The sequence below is a fragment of the Mus musculus genome, chromosome X (genome assembly GCF_000001635.26).
Source record: "Mus musculus strain C57BL/6J chromosome X, GRCm38.p6 C57BL/6J".
Lineage (NCBI taxonomy): Eukaryota > Metazoa > Chordata > Mammalia > Rodentia > Muridae > Mus > Mus musculus.
Window position 1 is genome coordinate 150,417,805 of NC_000086.7, and position 21,954 is coordinate 150,439,758.

Below are 21,954 nucleotides of genomic sequence, written 5' to 3' on the forward strand. Positions count from 1 at the left end.
ATGTGTGGACAAAGTTATTCCTGAAGCCACAAGTCAATAAACAAAAGTGTCAGTCCCAGAAACAATTTAGCTCCCAATGGTCGAGGCAGCCCCATATGCGGCCATAAGGATATTGGCTATTGTCAATGGTCTGGATCCTATAGCTGAGACTCTCTACAGTTTTGTTAGTGGACATAGGGAAATCAGTCTTGAGCTCACCATGACTCTCCCAGCTAGCTAATATTCATAGTAAAATGTCATGACTTACCCATGGATGGACCCTGTATCGTATAATACTGCCCTGGCGGACATGATGAGTCCACGGTGTAACACTGGCAATTCTGCTCCTATGGCTAACCAACTGCTCTCCTGACTGGATCTAGAGAATTGTGCCACATGAGTAAGTATATATCTGGCACTATAAACATGGTCAATCACTACTGCTAGCGAGCCCATAGTTCCTGCATGGTGCTGGGGCAGGGGGAGTATTTAGTGTCATTTTGCTAAGTTATTGTGCTGTTAAACTGCCTTGTAAATTTTTATGTTTACATGCAGAGGTCTGCACTGCTCTCCACACTGATTAGTGAAGCTTCTAGTTGCAAGGAGGAGTAGTTAGTGCAGAAACACATAACTCTCCAAAATTCCAACACTAAACAACTGTGAGTGCTCAGCCACATGTGGAACAGCTCAATCCACCTGCCCCAGCATTAAGGCTCAGGGAACACTGTAGACTAAGAGGCAGAAGGGATTTCAGAGCCAGATTACAGGTAGGAACACTGTAATGTTGCCCTTGGGGATGGTATGACTGATGCACATGTGAACTCACAGTTGTTGTGGTTGCCTGCACAAGATCTGTACATGATCAAGGCAGGTAAATGTCCCAGAAGGTTTTGGGGTTTTTTGTTTGTTTGTTTGTTTTTTTGTGGCTGAACCACTAACTGAGGCACCATTGGCAGCTCATGTTTACTGGAGAAGAGTCACTTCTGTGTAGATGACTGCTGGTCAGTTACCTTTGATTCCGTGGGTGACCACACAGTTCTGTGCACTTGAGTAGCACTAGGTGGACACAGTGATTTAAATAGGAACATACACATATAATAAAAAGGAGGGAATGAAGATGGGAAGGGCATGTGTTGGGAGGCTTTCTCCAGAGAGGTATGGGGAGAGATTGAAGGTGAATATAATGAAGACATATGGTATCTATGCATGAAATTTCAAAGACTAAAAACTAGTATTAAAAAGAGATTCTCCTCTCAGGTTGTGCAATGTCCTGTCAGGATGATGATTAAATTACCCAGCAAAGGCCACAAACTGCCAATTCAAGGAAGAAATAAAACAGTTGACCAAACATCCATCAGATACCTGAACTTACCTTGTTGACTAACACATAGTGATTAACTAAACATTTGGGGAATATTGAGCATGCACAGAAGTCTATCTTAAGTACATGTGAGGCCCCCGAATGCATTTCTCTCATTTGCTTATTGCTGTTTCTTCTTTGGAACTGAGCGTGAGGACATCAACCAGTTCCCATGTGATCAATAGAAGAGGAAAGGGTTGGCATCTGTACTAGTGTAATCTACACACTTGCCTTAAACTCCCCATGGTCTGTCCTACTCAGTCATCAAAAGGGAAGGATACTGGGACACCATTGTTCTGTATCAGCAATACAGACATGCACAGAAGCTTCTAGGCTTCGGGTTTGGACAGCCATATCTCATACCTTTGATCCAGGAAGCACATTTACATGTAAAGGCCTAAAGTAGCTGACCTTGGAAATAAAGGCTAGTATTTATACTTGAGTGACTGTATGCAATAGCAAACTGTACTGCTCAAGAGCACTAATTCATTGGCTAGGGTAGACCTGGGACCCAGACTCTAGATACATTTTATACAAAACTTACCTGTGTTCATGTCCTAGAGGCAGGAATGGTACTGCTGACAAACCTTTTTCTTCTTTCTCAAGAAAGGTAAAAGTCAGCCCATACTTACTCATTGCCTGATGAGACTTGTCCAGAAAGACATTACAATGCTCTTTCCTTACTATGTTATACTTCCATTCAAAGCCTGCTGTTATAACTACCCAATAGTAGCTATTAAATTTAAGACTTCTAGATTTGAAATGCCAGCTCTTCAGTGCAAACATTACTAAAGCTTTCCAAAATGCCTTCACACAACCCCGGGTTTGATTTCATTTTTTTCCAGGGAGGAGCAAGAAGATCATTGTAGCTAGCTACTATCATAGGGCTCTGATCTTCAAGTTCATTACTGTCCTAACCATATCAGGTGAGGTAAGGTTTTTCCTCCCCATTTGTGCAGTGCTGAAATTTCTTCCTTGCTGTGCTTAGGAAAGCCTCCTTGTTGACCCCTTCTATGTTTTATTGCACAGTCAACCCATGCTTGAGACAACATTTAAAGCCCTTCTCTAGCTCAAAGCCAGCAAAGCCTGTGAGAAAACATTCACAAGGGCACCTGGGATGGTTCTCTTGCCATTGTGGGGATGGAAATGAATTCCATATTGTGAGCAGTGAGTCAGAAGGATCAGCTATAGTTCCTACCTCTATAGCATGATGTTCCTGTATGTCCTGGTCCTTCTTAATCCTCTTCGAACGAGGGGGACGGTAGTTGTCATCCTCATTATCATCTGGTCTTCTTTTCCTGCAAAGAGTTTTCAAAAGGAGGACATCTATCATTCAGTAATTGGTCTTGGATGCTTAACTTGCAGCCCTGTGCCAAAATCTACATCTGGGGTCTTGTTTGGGAAAGAACCATTCAGTGCTGCTCTGATGGACTTCCATTCTGCAGCAGGTGGCACTATGCAGTGGAGGAAACATGTCAAACAGGAACTCTATGTGTACCCAAAGCCCAAGTTCAATTCCCCCAATCAGCATGTCAATTTCAACCACTGTTTCGATCCAGAAACAAAGAATTGTAGGGTCAATGTTAAAACTCTACCTGACTAGGCCCATCATCTTATTCTTAACCCACTCCAGTTTAGAAGAGTATTAGTTTTGTTAAGATTCATCTTTTGTCGATCGGCTGTTGTATCACTTTGGACAGTGAATTGAACTGATACTTCCTGTGTGCTGTTAAGGAATTCCTGTTGCTATAACAGGAATTATTCTGTCATTTGACTGCCAGCATCACAGCATGGCTGATTACTTCCTTGAAGCCATATCTAAAAACTGCTTTAATAAAACCAGATATAGTGATACATGCCTGTATTACTAGCCCTAGAGAGGCTAAGGCATGAAGGTATACCTGTATTTCCATTATTACTTAGGCTATAAGTTCCAAGCCAGCTGGGCTCTTTTATAGTGAGACTATTTCAGACCAAAAACCAGTAACCACATTACTCATCACTAATTTTGTTGTGGTGTTTGCCATTATACTCCATATCTTTCTGTTTTCTTTTATTTCACAATAGTCTCCCTAATAGTCCAATTTGTCATCAATCTCACCACCATGACTTGGCTGGTCTTGAACTTGCTGTAATTCTCCTGCTTCACCATCAAGAGTACAGTCTACTCACCTGATCTTAAAAGTTCTGCTGAAATCCTATAATTTATTACAGAAACATTCTTTTGAACTGCTTAATTAGAAACTATCTTATGTGTTTGCTATTCCTTAATACTGTTAGTATACTGATGTCCATTCTTTCATTAGTCTTCCATCTTACACTCAGCTTTAAGAAACTCAAAATGCCATCACACTGCTTGAATATCTTCTCCATTGCCTTTTCCCTGTTTTGATAAGCACTGTCTAATTGAAAACTGAGAACTGCACATCCCTCCCTGGATCTCTTTTACCATGTCAAGTGCTAACTTTCAAAATGAGTAAGAATGACAAGAGTGGCTGGAAGGGAAGTTCTCTTGAATACTGGCTCAGTCTCCTCTTCTACAGGATGTGAAAAATCAGTTCACAGTTGAATAGCTTATCAAACAGTTTCTTTATGCCATAGAAGTTGAGGATATAGTTAATGTTGTATTATCTACATAGAGTGTTACTGAAACAGAAATTTCTCAGAAGCAAATACAGGACTTTTTTTCTAGGTATTTCATGCATACCAAAAGAACATCAAAATTTAGTAGCTAGCTTTGGGAAATAAAGAGTACTGCAAAAAAGACTAGCTTCCCTTCACACAGTTTCCTGTCAAATAATCTTGTTCTTAATTACAATAGTTTTTATTAGTTTGGTTTTTAACTTCACATATATTATATTCTCCTGAGCCCTACTACCTCATCACGTGATCCAAATCTCTAACAATTTAAGCTGACACCAGATCTTGAATACCTTATCATTTAACCTTGAGATGCTTTCCCAAATCTTAATTGTAATAAATTGACTAGGATTCATGACCGTGTCTGTGTAGAAAGACAACAAATATACTGAGATCCAATCAGAACAACACATGAAGCAGCAATAACAGGTCCACCATACTACCCAAATAAACTCCATGCTGTACAGCATTTACTTAAACCTCCCATACTGAAGAAAGGTACTTTCAACCTGGAAAGATTTAGGCTCTGTTTATTACCAGCCAGCTACATGTTTTTCCGTTAAGTGAACTAACCTGGCTGAAGCTAATAACATTGATTTTCAACACAAAATAGTAAATTCTGTAAAATAATAAATAGAAAAATTATATAGAAAATCTGTTACAATACAACGCTATGAGAGCACTGATATGCATACACATAAGTATAAAAGACTGAAAATGCAAACATTTTAGTTCACCACACTCACTGAGCACAATCTACAATAAAGATGTTCCTTTGGGTATTACTGGGTTAAGATTCAGCATAGCTCTCAATTCCTGCCCTTACAAGCTTGTGTGATGATGGCTGCTTTTGGATCATGAGTTACTGTATTTCGATCTCCTGTTTTACTGAAGCTTTCAACACTTTACATTTTAGTTTTCAAACAAAACTATGTATAGTGTAAAAAAAGGTTATTTTTCAAAAATGTAAAACTGAGCTCTAAAGCAATGTTAAATATACTTCATGAATGAAAATAAGTGAATTTTTGCAGTGCATTATGAATGCTTAATCTCTCAGCCATAGGACTATGGATAAGGTAAGCTTTGTGTATTGTACAGTATACACCTCTCAAGGTTTCTAGAGTGAGAACGAATAGTCACTACAAAGGATGATCATGTTAAGAAAGGCCTATAAATCCCAGAACACCAATGTGTCCAAGAAACTAAACAGATCTTTCAGAGAAGCAGAAATGCCAAGTTGCTAAGGTATCTAGACATCGACATGGGAGAACCGAACATTTGAAACTCTAAAGGGTTGTGTCTCTAAATGATGAATTTACCAAGAACCTTCCTAAAGGTAGCACACCACCATCACGAAACACACACACCAGAACCTGCATAGCACCATCACCAGAAGAAAGGGCTTCTCCAGCAAAAGGTTCTACATGGCCATTTCCAAAGTGAAGGGTAATTCCAACAGAGATTCTTTTATCATTGAGAAGAGCTTTTGCTATCCTAGGATTTTTGTTATTCCAGATGAATTTGCAAATTGCTCTTTCTAACTCAGGGTAAGAATTGAGTTGGAATTTTAATGGGGATTACATTGAATCTGTAGATTGCTTTCAGCAAGATAGCCATTTTCACTATATTGATCCTGCCAATCCATGAGCATGGGAGATCTTTCCATCTTCTGAGATCTTCTTTGATTTCTTTCTTCAGAGACTTGAAGTTCTTATCATAAAGATCTTTCACCTCCTTAGTTAGAGTCACACCAAGATATTTTATATTATTTGTGACTATTATGAAAGGTGTTGTTTCCCTACTTTCTTTCTCAGCCTGTTTATTCTTTGTGTAGAGAAAGGCCACTGTTTTGTTTGAGTTAATTTTATATCCACCTACTGCACTGAAGCTGTTTATCAGGTTTAGAAGTTCTCTGGTGGAAATTTTAGGGTCACTTATATATACTATCATATCATCTGGTAGAATCACCATGCCTGACCTAAAACTGTACAACACAGCAATTGTGATAAAAACTGCATGGTACTGGTATAGCGACAGACAGATAGACCAATGGAATAGAATTGAAGATCCAGAAAGGAACCCACACACCTATGGTCACTTGATCTTTGACAAGGGAGCTAAAACCATCCAGTGAAAAAAAGACAGCATTTTCACAAAATGGTGCTGGCACAACTGGCAGTTATCATGTAGAAGAATGCGAATTGATCCATTCTTATCTCCTTGTACTAAGGTCAGGTCTAAGTGGATCAAGGAACTCCACATAAAACCAGAAACACTGAAACTTATAGAGGAGAAAATGGGGAAAAATTCCTGAATAGAACAGCAATGGCTTGTGCTGTAAGATCAAGAATGACAAATGGGACCTCATAAAATTACAAAGCTCTGTAAGGCAAAAGACACTGTCAATAAGACAAAAAGGCCACCAACAGATTGGGACCTTTACCTATCCTAAATCAGATAGGGGACTAATATCCAATATATATAAAGAACTCAAGAAGATGGACTCCAGAAAACCAAATAACCCCATTAAAAAATGGGGCTCAGAGCTAAACAAAGAATTCTCAACTGAGGAATATTGAATGGCTGAGAAGCACCTGAAAAAATGTTCAGCATCCTTAATCATCAGGGAAATGCAAATCAAAGCAACCCTGAGATTCCACCTCACACAAGTCAGAATGGCTAAGATCAAAACTTCATGTGACAGCAGATGCTGGTGAGGATGTGGAGAAAGAGGAACACTCCTCCATTGTAGGTGGGATTGCAAGCTTGTACAACCACTCTGGAAATCAGTCTGGCGGTTCCTCAGAAAATTGGACATAGTACTACCGGAAGATCCAGCTATACCTCTTCTAAGCATATATCCAGAAGATGTTCCCACTGGTAATAAGAACACATGCTCCACTATGTTCATAGCAGCCTTATTTATAATAGCCAAAAGCTGGAAAGAACCCAGATGTCCCTCAACAGAGGAATGGATACAGAAAATGTGGTACATTTACACAATGGAGTACTATTCAGCGATTAAAAAGAATGAATTTATGAAATTCCTAGGCGAATGAATGGATCTGGAGGGTATCATCCTGAGTGAGGTAACCTAATCACAAAAGAAGTCACTTGATATGCACTCAATGATAAGTGGATTTTAGCCCAGAAACTTAGAATACCCAAGATACAATTTGCAAAATGCATGAAACTCAAGAAGAAGGAAGAGCAAAGTGTGGACCCTTCACCCCTTCTTAGAATTGGGGACAAAACAACCATGGAAGGAGTTACAAAAACAAAGTTTGGAGCTGAGATGAAAGGATGGACCATCCACAGACTGCCCCACCCAGGGGGTCAATTCCATAATCAGCCACTAAATGCAGACACTAATGCATATGCCAGCAAGATTATGCTGAAAGGACCCTGATATAGCTGTCTCTTGTGAGGCTATGCCAGTGCCTGGCAAACACAGAAGTGGATGCTCACAGTCATCTATTGGATGGAACACAGGGCCCCCAATGGAGGAGCTGGGGAAAGAACCCATGGAACTGAAGGGGTCTGCAACACTATAGGTGGAACAACAATAACTAACCAGTACCCCCAGAGCTCGTGTCTCTAACTGCATATGTAGCAGAAGATGGCCTAGTCGGCCATCATTGGGAAGAGAGGCCCCTTGGTATTGCAAACTTTATATTCCCCAGTTCAGCGGAAACACCAGGGCCAAGAAGTGGGAGTTGGTGGGTAGGGGTTGGGGGGGGGGGCGGGATAGGGGACTTTCGGGATAGCATTTGAAATGTAAATGAAGTAAATACCTAATAAAAAATTGGAAAAAAAGTGAAAGATAAGGCAGAGAAGCTGACATTGTGTCTCCAATCCTGATGGAAATTCTAATTTTCCAGCTCCTTTTCTGTGGAAAACTTAGAGACTTGGCTAAGGAAGCCAAGCAGTACAAAAGGGGAAATAACAGATGAATTGGTACTAGGGAGGCTTCCAGTATAGAAGCCTTTCTTAGCCTCATCTTCAGAACCATGGCAACAGTAACAGGAAGTACATGTGTCACATGAAGCCTGAATGGAAGCAGAAAGACAGGAGAGGAAGACTACCCAAGACTGGCAGGTTCTAGGACTATAGGAACCCAGAGAGGTCATTTCCAGTCTCCACCCTGGGGTCTGCCTAAATATTCCCTCTAAAGCTGTTGTGGCCTGCAGGCTAAGGATCTGGAGCACTGATATATAAAACTTACTGCCCAATTTATTGCTGTGGTGCCAGAACTGAGAAGTGTGCCAATCCCCTGGACATATTCCTCCCACTCTGGTGCTTCTACTGTCTTCTTTGCAGCCCTCAATCTTTAAAACTAACTGCCTATCTCTGTGCCCACAACACTGAGAAAGTCATCAGTGGATCCTCTCCCCAGCGACTCATTTTCTCCTGCTAAGTCTCCCTGCCTGTGGCCATGCCCCAAGCAGCAGGAAAGATGCTGTTGCCTTCTGTCCTTTTCTTTCATCCCCCTCTCTCATCACCAGTAGTTCTTCTTGCCTTCTAACTCCCTAATGACTCCACATCATATCCATAACCTTCAACATCCTATAGGTTTCCACTTCACTGGCCACAGTTTTCTTACCATAGGCCAGACCTGTAGCTATGAACTCCCTATAAAAATATTTGTGCTGCTCCCTTTTTTTCCCTCCTTACTAATTTGCAAAAGCCCCAATAGCAAAGTCTGTGTTTTCACTCCTCTGCTTATAGTAGCCCGCCAAGAGCACCAACACCAACTCTCACTATGGTATTCACTTATCATTCCTTGAATAACCAGAAGCAGGGGCTGCTTAAATGGTTTAGTTGGTAAACTGCTTGCCCCAGTAAGCATACTTTGTAACCCCAATGCTGGGGTGCCAGAGAGTATAGTAAGGGAGACAGACAGATTCCTGGAACTCACTGGGCAACCAGTTTTGCCAGATGTTCAGTTCTAGGTTCAATGAGAAACCCTATCTCAAAAAATAAGGTGGGGAACAAATAGAAGACACTAGATCTCAAGGTCAAGGCCTGCCTGGGCTACAGAATTCATGGTCAGCCTGTGCAGCCTAGTAAGACACTGTCAGGTGACCTAATCTGTCACTTTATGACAACTGACCCTAGAAGGAGTTGTAAGAACAGAATTGGGAAGCAGAATGAAGGGTGTGACCTGTGAAGAAATGGCTGTGAATTTCACCTTGGAGGAGTAGGCTTTGCAAGATTCTTCCCCACAAAAGCTCCACAGACATGTAACGCAGGAAACCTTCAGAAACCTGGTGGTGACAGGAAGAGCAGAACTTTGAAGATGACTATAGAAATTCCAAGAAAAAAATCAAAGACGTCAAATTATAGAAGAACATAATAATCACTGTGAAAAAAAATCAGCTGAATTCTAGATCCCATTGTGAACAAGAAAATCCTTGTAGAGTAAACATATGAAAGGAAGGTATGTGGAGATGGAGATATCCTTTATGTTCATTTATCCCTAAATGTTCATATCACAACCCAGAATGAAAATCACCCAGGTTAGGAACAGAAAAAGAGACAAGAAAATATAAAAAATGTGGGCATGCCTTTAGTTTGCCTTAAAGGTTTCTGAGTCATGTAAGTATTCCCACTGAAAACAAACTGAAAGTATATGGAATGGAAAGGCCTTTGCTTATTCTGGTTCCCTGTGAAAATATGGAAGGTCACAAGAGAGAGATACTTTAAAGGACAGAATGAGAAGGCACTATTATCCTAAGATCTTTTTAACAAAGATGACAGACCATAATGAAGAAAATTCATCAATGTTAAATGCCTGAGAGTATGTCTGTTCAATAGAGAAATAAAAAATAACATACTCTGGGGAGAAATCTTGATTAGAAGAGATACACAAAATCATCAGTTTACCAATAGAGAATAAATACACAATAGATCAAAACCACATAAATGTGCAAGATAAATTTATCATCTGTAATACTGTCACAAACCTTTGGAAATTTCTCATTCATTGGAGTGGCACCAACATTAAATTACATGAAGTGCTTGATACAAAGAAATTTGTGCACAAGGCTCGAAAAATTACATAACTTGCAGTATATGTAATTGAAAACTCTGAAAGTTTTCAATATATGGGGTCTGTAAGATATTCACTGTGAAAATAGATCCTATGACTACTCATTTTCTAATTTCATTCTTGAAATTAAGTGCTAGGTAAAATAATTCTCTAAGTCAGTGGTTCTCAACCTTCCTAATGCTGTGACCCTTCAATACAGTTCCTCATGTTGTGATGACCCCAACCATAAAATTATTCTCACTGCTACTTCATAACTGTAATTTTCTACTATTGTGAATCATAATGTAAAAATCTGATGTGCAGGATATGATATGTGATACTGGGGTGGGACTCAAACCATGAGTTGAAGACTACTGCACTAAGATTTATTTAAGCAGCAGAGCATAAACTTACCAGGTAGTATCATTTTTAATTTGGATGTAAACTAATTGCAATTAATGAGCATTTGAGAAATTTGGGTTCTTTTAAGGTTTATTTATTTTATATATGTGAGTACACTGTCACTGTCTTAAGACACATCAGCAAAGAGTATCAGATCCCATTACAGATGGTTATGAGCTACCATGTGGTTGCTGGGAATTGAATTCAGGACCTCTGGAAGAACAGTCAGTGCTCTTAACTGCTAAGCCATCTTTCTAGCATTCTAGCATTTGTTTTTGTTTTGTTTTATTTTTTAAATTGCTGGGATTTTTCTATTAGCATCATGCAATAGGTTCTCTCTCTTTTTCTCTCTCTTCAGATGAACCTTTAGTTGGTTTTAATATCACTTAATTTGAGATATATATTTTCCTCAGAACATATTTCTGTATACAATTTTGAGAGCTTTTAAACTGTTTCATACAATGTATAAATTAATACATGTTATATTTCTCAGATACAAAGAAGATATCTATAAGGTAATCATCAGCTACATCAAGTATACAAGTATTTTTAAAAGAGGGCTTGGGTTATAGCTCAGTGGTCAAGTGCTTGCTTAGTATGCATGAATCCTTGGTTCGCCCCCTAGAACTGAATATAAATTTAAAAAGTAAAAAACAACAATAACAAAGACCCTCACGTGCATATATATTAAAGGTATGAAAAGATACCAGTTCTCAAAGGATTTTAAAGATATTATTTTCATCTCTACTTATAACAATACACAAAGGGAACATTGCCTAAAACTAGAGAAATTGTTTATTTATGGTATTTGTTGTATAATTTTTATAATTGAAGAAAAATATAGGAACTTTAAGATACATTGTGGAAGATACATATGCTAGATACAAAGAATTTGAATTTCCAAAAATGTATTCATTATTTAATATGAAAACTTCAGAATTCAGTATTGAATAACATACTTTGAGAGAATGTATTGGTAGTATTTGAAAGTGAAAAATTTAATGTGACATACAAAACACACTGAAATAAGATGTAAATGAGCTCTTCAATGATTATTTCCCTTATTATTTTCTGTACAAAATTAGAATAGAAATGAATTGCCAGGTTAGGAAGATGGCTCAGTGGGGAAAGGTGTCTGCCTCCAAGGCTGTGGATAGTCCCAGGACCCAAGTGGTAAAAGGAGAAAAAATATTCCCAAAATGTGTCACCTGAATTACACATGCATATGACGATGTGTGGGTGTGTGCTCACACACAAGCATGCGTGCACGCATGTGTGCACACATACACACACAGGATTTTAATTTTTAAATGTATTTTATGTGCATGGGTGCTTTCCTACCATGTAATTTGTACACTACATGCATTTGTAGTTCCAATAGAGGCCAGAAGAGAGCACTGGATATCCAGAACCTGATGTCTGTTACAGATGTCTGTGAGCAGTCATGTAGGTACTGGGAATCAATTTGGGTCCTCTGGAGGAGTAGCCAGTACTCTTAACCAATGAGCCATGTCTCCAGACACACTTAAAAAATATAGTAAAAAAAAAAAAATTAAAGTCAGAGAGTGTATGTGCTGAGATCTCCTCAGTAGATTAAGCAACAAGTACCAGCCCTATCCATCCATCTAAACAATGAAGTCAGGATACCAGAAGACAAAGATAGTAAGCAGATTTAAAACACTTTACCATGCAAATATGGACGCCCTCTCTAAGTGTGGAATGGTAGAACTGTGATTAGTGAAGCCACTACACATTCTCTCTCTGTCTCAATCTCTCTCTCTTCTATTCCTCCCTCCCCGCCCCCACAGTCTCATCCAAAATAAATGAGTTTGCAGAGAGAAGACTAGAACAATATGCCCTACATACACTACCAAAGTTCACATGGAAAAAATAAGAGTGAAACTGTAATCAAAAAAAGCCCATACTGTGCAAATGAGCTGTAAAAGTCCCAATCCTCCATGCTTCTAATCTGCCTCCCAGCTCTAGCTTACTTCCTCCCTTGGAAGTGTATTCCTTCCTGATAAACTGCATCTATTTCTGCTGTTACCTTCGTTTCTTTATTCAGTTCCTCACTGGGACACAAGAACCTGGAAATCCTAGCAGATGGCCATAAAACCCCAATTTCCACTGCGATCACAGGTGCCTGTAATCTCAGCACTGGGGAGACTAAGGATTCCCAGGAGTTCAAGGTTAGCAATTATCAGGTTAACCAAGACTACATATGCATAGCAAGGCATGCTTCATAAGAGATAACTACTATACATAGTAGCAAATACTGTAGATATCAACAAAAATAACAATTTACCCTCGCCAGAAAACAAGCAAAAAAAAAAAAAAAATCTCTTGACTATTAAGTCATCATCTACCTGAAACAGGTATTTATTTACTTCTTTTAACATATATGATTTGGAGACAGCACATCACACATGTGGGGTCAAGTTATCAATAGCATCAAGAAACATGAAAGAGAACATAAAGGTTTACCAATGGCCATTGTCAGTCTCTAGACAACATATTGGCTTAGAGGATGCTTTTCTGCCCTGGAATCCAAGGATGAGTAAAAGACACACCCAAGTAAGAATGTCAAAGACTTTTTGTAAATTGTAATAACACTTTGCCCCTTCTTAGAAATGGGAACAAAACACCCATGGAAGGAGTTACAGAGACAAAATTTGGAGCTGTGACGAAAGGATGGACCATCTAGTGATTGCCATATCCAGGTATCCATCCCATAATCAGCTTCCAAATGCTGACACCATTGCATACACTAGCAAGATTTTGCTGAAAGGACCCAGATATAGCTGTCTCTTGTGAGACTATGCCGGGGCCTAGCAAACACAGAAGTGGATGCTCACAGTCAGCTATTGGATAGGTCACACGGCCCCCAATGGAGGAACTAGAGAAAGTACCTAAGGAGCTAAAGGGAACTGCAACCCTATAGGTGGAACAACAATATGAACTAACCAGTATCCTGGAGCTCTTGTCTCTAGCTGCATATGTATCAAAAGATGGCCTAGTCAGCCATCACTGGAAAGAGAGGCCCTTTGGACTTGCAAACTTTATATGCTCCAGTACAAGGGAACGCCAGGGCCAAAAAGGGGGAGTGGGTGGGTAGGGGATTGGGGGTGGGGGTGGGTATGGGGGACTTTTGGGATAGCATTGGAAATGTAAACGAGGAAAATACCTAATAAAAAAGAGGAAAAAATTGTAATGACATACTCGTACCCACAAGAAAGTGGAAGGAAACATCATTTAAGAAACTGCAGCCCCTGCACCAATGCCTGCAACAACTTCTGCACTGACCAAAGGGCTTGAGCAAATCCCAGACCAGTTTGGCTCCCTGGTGCTGAGCGAAGGTGCAGTGCTGGCATCATCTGGGGACCTTAAGAATGATAAGCAGGCAGCCAGCGCCATCTCAAAGCTGGTCAGCACAGCCTGTGGCTTCAGGCTGCACCATGGCACGAACATCCCTTTCAAATGCCTGTCTGTGGTCTTTGGTGAACACACACTGCTGGTGACTGTGTCAGGAGAGAGGGTGTTTGTGGTGAAGAGACAGAACCAAGGTCCATGCCTATTGATATCTGAGCTATAGAGGCACTGGCTGGAGAAGAGGCCTGCCTCTGGGGCCCGGGGAGGGGGGGAGGCCGGGGGAGGCAGGGACACTGTCTTCTACTGTGCTTGCTACAACTGGGCTTGTGCTCATCACCTCCTGACCACCTACCTGAGGCAAAAGGCTTAGTGACTTCTGTGCTAAGGGAAAGGGAAACTATGACTAGGGGAACTGCTTTCTTCCCTTCTGCATAATAAACACTAGTCCAACTCTTCCAGGGCAAAACAAAACAAAACAAAAAAACAAACAAACAAACAAACAAACAAACAAACAAAAACCCCTGCAAATATAAGGCCAGAGAAATGACTCAGCATTTAAGAACACTGGTCGCTCTTCCAAAGGACCAGGGTTCAATTCTCAGCATCCACATGAAAGCTCACAAACTCCAGGAATCTGACACCCACACAAACAGACATGCAGGCAAAACACCAACACATGTGAACTAAAAATACATATAAAAAAAAGAAAGAACTTTAATCCCAGCACTTGGGAGATCTCTGAGTTTGAGGCCAGCCTGGTCTACAGAGTGAGTTCCAGGGCAGCCAGGACTACACAGAAAAATTCTGTCTCAAAGAAAGAAAGAAAGAAAGAAAGAAAGAAAGAAAGAAAGAAAGAAAGAAAGAAAGAGGGAGGGAGGGAGGGAGGGAGGGAGGGAGGGAGGGAGGGAGGGAGGGAGGAAGGAAGGAAGGAAGGAAGGAAGGAAGGAAGGAAGGAAGGAAGGAAGGAAGGAAAACACCACATGCATAAACAAAATAATCCAGAAGAAATGCTCCTGTATTCAACCGATGCTGGTGTTGAGGATAGACTAGACATTGCTCTGTGACTGTCCTAGTGATGGAGGTAGGGTTAAGGGAGTGGGGTGAGGAGAGGGAATAACTTGTAGAGCTCCTGTTCTTTGTTGTTTAACATTTACATAGGAATTCAAGGGTTACTTGTTTTCCAAATCAGGTCTGAAAGAACTTTGTCATACTAGTTACTCCTTACTAGGACCAACCTATCATAGACTAATTATGTATGTGGATATTACCATAATTTGCAGAAATTGTACAGTAAAATAATTACAGTTTTAATGTGCAAATATACGTTCATGGAGAAAACCTCTAAAGCAAGAATCACCGAACAGAATATGTGGGTAAAAATTGTTTTTATTTTTATTTTAGCCATTCTGATAGGTGTAAGGTGGAATCTCAGAGATGTTTTGACTTGCAGTTCCCTGAAGACTAAGGACTTTGAACAATTCTTTAAGTGCTTCTCAGCCATTCAAGAGTCCTCTGTGGAGAATTTTCTGTTTAGCTCTGTACTCCATCTTTTAATTGGGTTATTTGAGAGTTAGTCTCTAACTTTTGTGAGTTCTTTGTAAATTTTAGTTATTAGTCCTCTCTCAGATGTACTCAAGAGATAGCACATGCTGGCAAGGATGTGGAACAAGGGGAACACTTCTTCATTGCTGGTGAGAGTGCAAACTTGTACACCACTTTGGAAATCAATCTGGAGGTTTCTCAGAAAACTGGAAATAGTTCTACTCAAGACCCAGCTATATATACCGTAACTCACTCCTAGGCATATACTCAAAAGACACTCCAACATCCCACAAAGAAAACTGTTCACCTATGTTCATAGGAACTTTATTCATAATAAGCAGAAGCTGGATACAATCTAGATGTCCCTCAACTAAAGAAGGGAAAAAGAAAATGTGGTACATCTACACAATGGGTTATTGTTCAGGTATCAAAAACCAAAACATCATGAAGTTTGCAGCAAATGGATGGAACTTGAGAATATCATCCTAAGTGAGGTAACCCAGTCCCAAAAGGACATGCATGGTATGTACTCACTTATAAGTGGATGTTAGCTATAACATACAGCTACCATGTTATACTCCACAGACCCAAAGAAACTATACAAGAAGGAAGGTCCAAGTGAGGATGCTTGAATCTCACTTAGAAGGGGGAATAAAATATTTGTAAGAAGCAGATGGAGGGAAGGAACTGGAAAGGAGGGGGAGGAAAGGGGGGATCAGGATCAGGTACGGGGAAGGACAGGAGTGATGGCTAGATGGCCATGAAAATGAATGGAATCTGAAACTGACAGAGGGGCAGGGGGGAAGGGGGTATGTCCAGGTCCAGACAGAGACCTGGGATATGGGAGTTGCCCAAGAATCAATAGGGGTGACCTTAGCTGTGACTCACAACATTGAGGATATGGAACCTGAAGAGGTTACCTCCTGTAGCCAGGCATGAACCCCAGTGGATCGATTGAGACACCAACACACCCACAAAACTTTCAACCTAAAATTTGTCCTGTCTACAAGAAATGCAGGCACAGGGGAGGGAGCAGAGACTGAAGGAATGGCCAACCAATAACAAGCCCAAGTTGAGAGCCATCCCATGGGCAAGCACCAATCCTTGATACTATTAATGATACTCTGTTATGCTTGTAGACAGAAGCCTAACATGGCTGTCCTGAGAGGCTCCACCCAGCAACTGACTCAGATAGATGTAGATACCCACAGCCACAGCCAAACAGAGCTTGGAGACTCTCATGGAGGAACAGGAGGAAGGATTGTGGGCCCCAAAGGGGAAAGGAACTCCACAGGAAGACCAAGAGTCAACTAATCTGCACCCTTGGGGGCTCTCAGAGTCTGAACCACCAACCAAAGAGCACGCACAGGCTGGACCTAGGCCTCCCCGCACACATGTAGCAGATGTGCAGCTTGGCCTTCATGTGGGTCCTGAACAACTGGGGCTATCCCAAAAGCTGTTGCCTGTATGTAGGATATGTCTTCTAGCTGGACTCAGTGGGAGAGGAAGAACCTAGTCTTGCAAAGACTTGGGGAGGGGAGCTACTGGGGGGGTGTACTTGCTCAAAAAAGAAGAGGGGAAGGGGAAAGGACTGTGGTAGGGCATGACAGGGAGAGAGGCAGTGAGTGGAATATAAAGTAAATAAGTAAAAAGTAAAATTAATTAAAAAAAATGTTTTCATAAATACTCTCAGAAATGTCTAGAATACAGTATAATAAAATCTATTTGCAAAGGTGCATAAATTCCAAGGCCAGAAGGAAAAAAGAATGAATTCCTTGGCTGTACCACTAAAACAAGGGCAACTTGGGAAAGAACAGGGCTTTGTTCAAGATACAGGGAGTTGTTTGGAGGCAATCTTGAAGTTGGAACCTTAATCTCCAGCTCCAAGACAGTAACTTTTTTAAAAAGCTCCCATAATAGAAAGAGGCTCTACAGTAAGGATTTTTGTTTTTACCACTCGCAAAGGGAAGGTGCAGAGAGGCACACTGCCTCAGGAAATACCGCCATCTAAGGATTAGAGAAGTGTATAATAAGCATTGACATCAGAAAAGTCCATCTTTTCTGAGAATTTCTGCTGCCAGCCAATTAAATAAAGATGAAAAAGCCAACTGAGAAGACTGACCGGAAAGACCATACCGGGAACTCACAGCTGCCCATGAAGCTAAGTGGTCTACACCAATAACAGAAGCCTCCCTTAGTTCCACTCACAGAACCATTAACAACAGCATAAGAAAGTCCCTACCACATCTGAAATATGTCGCTCCTTGTAGTATAGTACTGGCGAATTCCAAGCCCGTCACAGGAGTCCTGAGAGGCCTTGCCAGTCTCCCTCCTGAAGCAGGCCTTTCCTTCAAATGCTGTAGTTCTTTGCTGGCCAAGGGATGCAATCGCTGAGGCAGAATGGGACTACTGATAAGTAGGACCTACTACAGGAGGCCACGTGAGAGGGGTGTGCCAGTCCTTAGACATACTCCTCCCACTCCTCCCAGCCTCTGATAGTTACTCTCACGTGGCTGCGCTTACTATCTTCCCTGTAGCCTTCATCCCCTCCAACCCTAAATGCCCACCTCATGGCCTAGGACACAATGCAGGCAGCCAATGGAACCTTTCCTCCTGGGGACCTTATTCCCCTCCAAAATCTTCTACTGGTAGTCATGCCCCGAGCATGCTACTGTCTAGTACCGGCCAAGTACCTCTACTTACATCTCTGCTTCTGGACAAGTATAAAAAAAAATAATAAAGCTTTCTTAAAATTTTAACTCAAACCTCAAAGAAATCGAGGGTGGAAAAAAAATACCAAAGTACCCAAATATTTACTTAAGGGGGTCTTAAACAGTACTGTGAGCAAATGAGGCCCCATGAAGGGTAGACCTTGACCCAGGCCCAAGAGACCACCCCTTCCAGTCCAAGCTCCATCACCACTCCTATTTTCCTGAAAAACAATAACCCAACAAACAAAACTCCTTTTGTTTTCTGGCTGTTTCTTCAACTTTAAGAACAGGAGGGTAGCACCAACTAGGTAGGACAGTGTAAGAGAAGAACCCCTTTCATATACATCCCATCAGATATCCCTTCCCCAAAAAAAGTTTCTTGCACTTAAAAGGTTTGAAATTTACTGGGATCACAATCTCTCTAAGTTTTCTTCCCCGTGTCCCAAACAGAAAAGACAATGGACAAAAGAAAGAAAGAGAGTAAACTTAACCATCCCTAGGAGTGCCTCTATGTATACCCAGAAGTAACCACTATGCTAACTTAGTCTGTAATACTGGTAAGCTGCTAACTAGGCATAAACTTAACCAAGAAATATGAAAACTAAATCATCTTTTTTCAAGGTAGCATATCTTTGCAACCTTCTTGGACTCCCTACATCGTATCTTCATTTATCACTGAAAACCAAATCTCTAAAGAGTTGGGTCCTGTTCCTTCATGTGATTGTGTGTATCTTATCTTTTCCAAACAGCACAAGATTTTTTTTCCCTAAATTCAATTATCTGGCATCATAGATTATAGAATGTTGTAGCAGAATTCTCTGTCTGCCATTTTGAAGATGTAAGGAAAATTTTGCCCTCCCTAACGGTGTACTTCCAGAGCTGGTGGTCTTATGTGGCAAAGACTGAGTATATATGCTTCTAAGAATCAAAGCTCACAAGCTTCCTGATGTAATAAAACACCAGAACACATGGTCAGGAGTGGGACCTGTGTTATAACATGACCAGCGAGTCCCAAGAAGGAGACTATGTGTTCTATTCCCTAAAGTCTTAGTGTGGTAAGATTGTTCAGAAATATCCATCTCAAGGAAGTGTGACGTGAAATATGGGGAGAGGGGGATTCATATTAACCTGTTTCTTCAACTGAGAGACACCAAGGAGAACCCTGAGATAGGCCAATAACCGAACTGAACCATGGTGGCAGTTTACATAGGGCAGGGAGTCAAGTATGCAACTTTGATCTTTTTCAGATTATAAATTTGCACATGGAAATATCTGAAGTGCATGGCTGACAGAAGGGTCCTAGAGAAATGTTTGGGTTGTTTTACTGTTCATTTATTCATTGTTTGTTGTTTGTCCCCTGCCCCTTTTTGGCATAACTGGATGCTCAGCCCACAGATTTAATTGTACTGTGCAAGAACAAAGCCACTTACAGCCGTAATATATTCCTTTTAAAATTAATATCACACATAAAGTCTTAAAAATTCATTTTCACAAAGTAGATAACAATGTACAGGGCTTAAATGTATGAAAAGGTACTAAGTCATAAATAACTTAAAAAATATTTTTTAAAACAAAGACAACAAATTCAAATCTCAACACAGTAACATTTTGAAGGTTAACAGTAATCTCAGTACACAATGGTGCAAGGTTTTACGTCAAAGGAGTTTTGGAGTTATCTGTCCAATTGGCAGAAAGCCACAGAAGGCACACTGTTTAAAATGAGGACACTGATGTCCTAACAATGTTTGTCATAGCATTATTTTTTCTTTGTCAGAAACAATAAAAGAACTGTTAATCATGTTATAGGACAAGATATGATAGACTTGGGAAATTTGAATTTTAAGAAAATATAGATGGTAGACTGGGGTGGCATATGCATTTAATCCCATCACTCAGGAGGCAGAGGTAGGCAGATCTCTGAGTTCAAAGCTCTGAGTTCTGAATCTATAGAGTGAGTTCCAGGATAGCCAAGGCTATACAGAGATACCCTGTCTCAAAAAAGAGAAACAAAAAGAAAATATGCTAATTACCTAATAGGAAAAAATATTTCATAATCTAATATTGAGCAGTATATTACCACAATTATGGAAAAATGAATGCGATATGCAAAACACATTAAGAAAGGATTACACTTTTTCATTTATTCTCTTCCATATATTCCAAAGTGACTACAACAGAAATGAATTAGAAAGTCAGGGTGGTGACACACTTCTCTGATCCCAGAACATGGGAGGCTGAAGCAGCAGACTAGAAACAGACTGAACCCCACAAGCATACACTATTTCAAAAATAACCAACAAAATGAGCAAACAAAAGATACTGCCATTTCATCACATGGGATTAATGATAAATTAATAGTGAATATGTGAAAAACATTTCTTCAGTAGGTTGTGTAAACTCCCAGACCTACTGGACAGGATCAAAGAAGCAGTCAGCCTTCTCCATGGGGACAATGAAGTAAAACTGGCAGATGACAGAGAAAGCAAGTAGAGTTCCTGTGGGTCTTCTCTCAGTGCTGACATTCCTTTTAAGGTGGAAATGGTAGAAGTTATTATTGTTAATGGAGCTACCACTCCCAGCCACACCTTGTATTCATCTCTTCCTTTGATAACATCATCACTGCTTACCCACCCCCTCAGCTACAGAAGGAAGAAGATAACTGCTTCCACAACTACCAGCTCTGCCCTCATGGGTGAAGGTTAAATTTATGTGTGTGTATGGGCAGCTTTGATGAATCAGAATGTGTCCTACTAGTGAAAGTATAAAAGCATGTAATTGTGCTAAATTGCCACAAGGGATATGGGGAACAGACATATATTGGCATCCCAGAGGGTAGTGAGTGAGTTTAACAACTTATAGTTAGGGAACTATTTAAACATGTAGTCACTTTGAATTTTTATTTGGGGTTTTCAAAGCATTTTGATGCAGACTACCTTACAATAGTGGAAAAATGAAAGGAGGAAGCTAAAACTGAGCGACAGGGGAAGGAGAACTAGATGGGACTGTCAGCTCTGCACAGAGGAATAAACTGGTGGCGCATAGGCTTCAATGCTAGGAGGGAGGCAGCAGTAGCTCAGTGGCAGTGCATATACCTGAGTGCTTCAAGCTCCAAGTTCTACCCCCAGCAGAGAAGTAGGGGGGAGGGTAGTAATAATAATTATATATCTGGAAACTACAACCATAATTTAAAAGGAAAACATTTATAATGTATGTGTCACTGTGGGGTTAATTTCTACATCTGCAACATTAAATCAATTTTTCAAAATTTATACATGATGGCGAGGGCACAAAAAACCAAAGTTCACATATAATAGGAATTAACTTTCATGCAAAATGTACTCATAAAATAAAAAGGGTTGACTTATTTATAATATTGTCAAAGCAAATTTAATTAATATAAAAAGTTTGGACTTGTGAAGCCAATAACTGCTTCTAGAAATATAAGACTATGAAAATATTAAAATATTATGATTTTCCTCCTTGACTCCGTTCACTCAAAATTATATAGTGCTTTTCCTACTGAAAGGTAGGAATGAGAACTTCAAGAGGTTACATCTAAGGAGATTTGTATCATACCCAGATTCAAGTAAATAAATACATAATAAATAAATAAAATGCTGATTTAAAAATCTTTCCCCACTACGCATGTCAAGACAAATAATAGAGATAGCAATAAGGTGACATCTAGTAGTGAGGCCTCACACTAAGGACCTGTTGCACTATTTATACAGGCTATCAACACTGAAGCACATATTAAAAGCATCATCCTTCATATTTGTGGCAACTCCGGCACACAGATGTGGAATCACATTCTACATTATACACTCTTATGTAGAATACATTTTTGTCCTAAATATAAGAACAAAGACTCTGGGAAGGAATGTAAACCTGGAAACAAAGATGGTTTCAAAGTCCAGTAA

General features: G+C 40.2%; 2 protein-coding genes across 13 annotated transcripts in view; both read right to left on the reverse strand.

Annotated features, from left to right (window-relative positions):
• Tmem29 (transmembrane protein 29) overlaps nt 1-21,954 on the reverse strand; it is a 97,262-nt gene that overhangs the window by 20,030 nt on the left and 55,278 nt on the right. For 9 of the 12 annotated variants that reach the window (NR_152724.1, NR_152725.1, NM_001359039.1 and 6 more), the window contains one exon: nt 2,538-2,637. Coding sequence is in view for 5 of the 12 variants with exons in the window: in XM_011247836.2 (XP_011246138.1) it covers nt 2,538-2,637 (100 nt within the window). In the remaining 7 variants the exon portion in view is untranslated. Of the gene's footprint in view, nt 1-2,537; nt 2,638-17,565; nt 17,714-19,347; nt 20,559-21,954 lie in introns of those variants that run through there. The other 3 variants (NR_152726.1, NR_152727.1, XM_030251377.1) reach the window with 2 other exon arrangements.
• The window catches only part of Apex2 (apurinic/apyrimidinic endonuclease 2), a 161,233-nt gene continuing 148,448 nt past the window's right edge, over nt 9,170-21,954 (reverse strand). Inside the window, exon 11 of the transcript XR_003953029.1 lies at nt 9,170-9,246. The gene's annotated coding sequence lies outside the window, so the exon portion shown is untranslated. The remainder of the gene's footprint in view (nt 9,247-21,954) is intronic.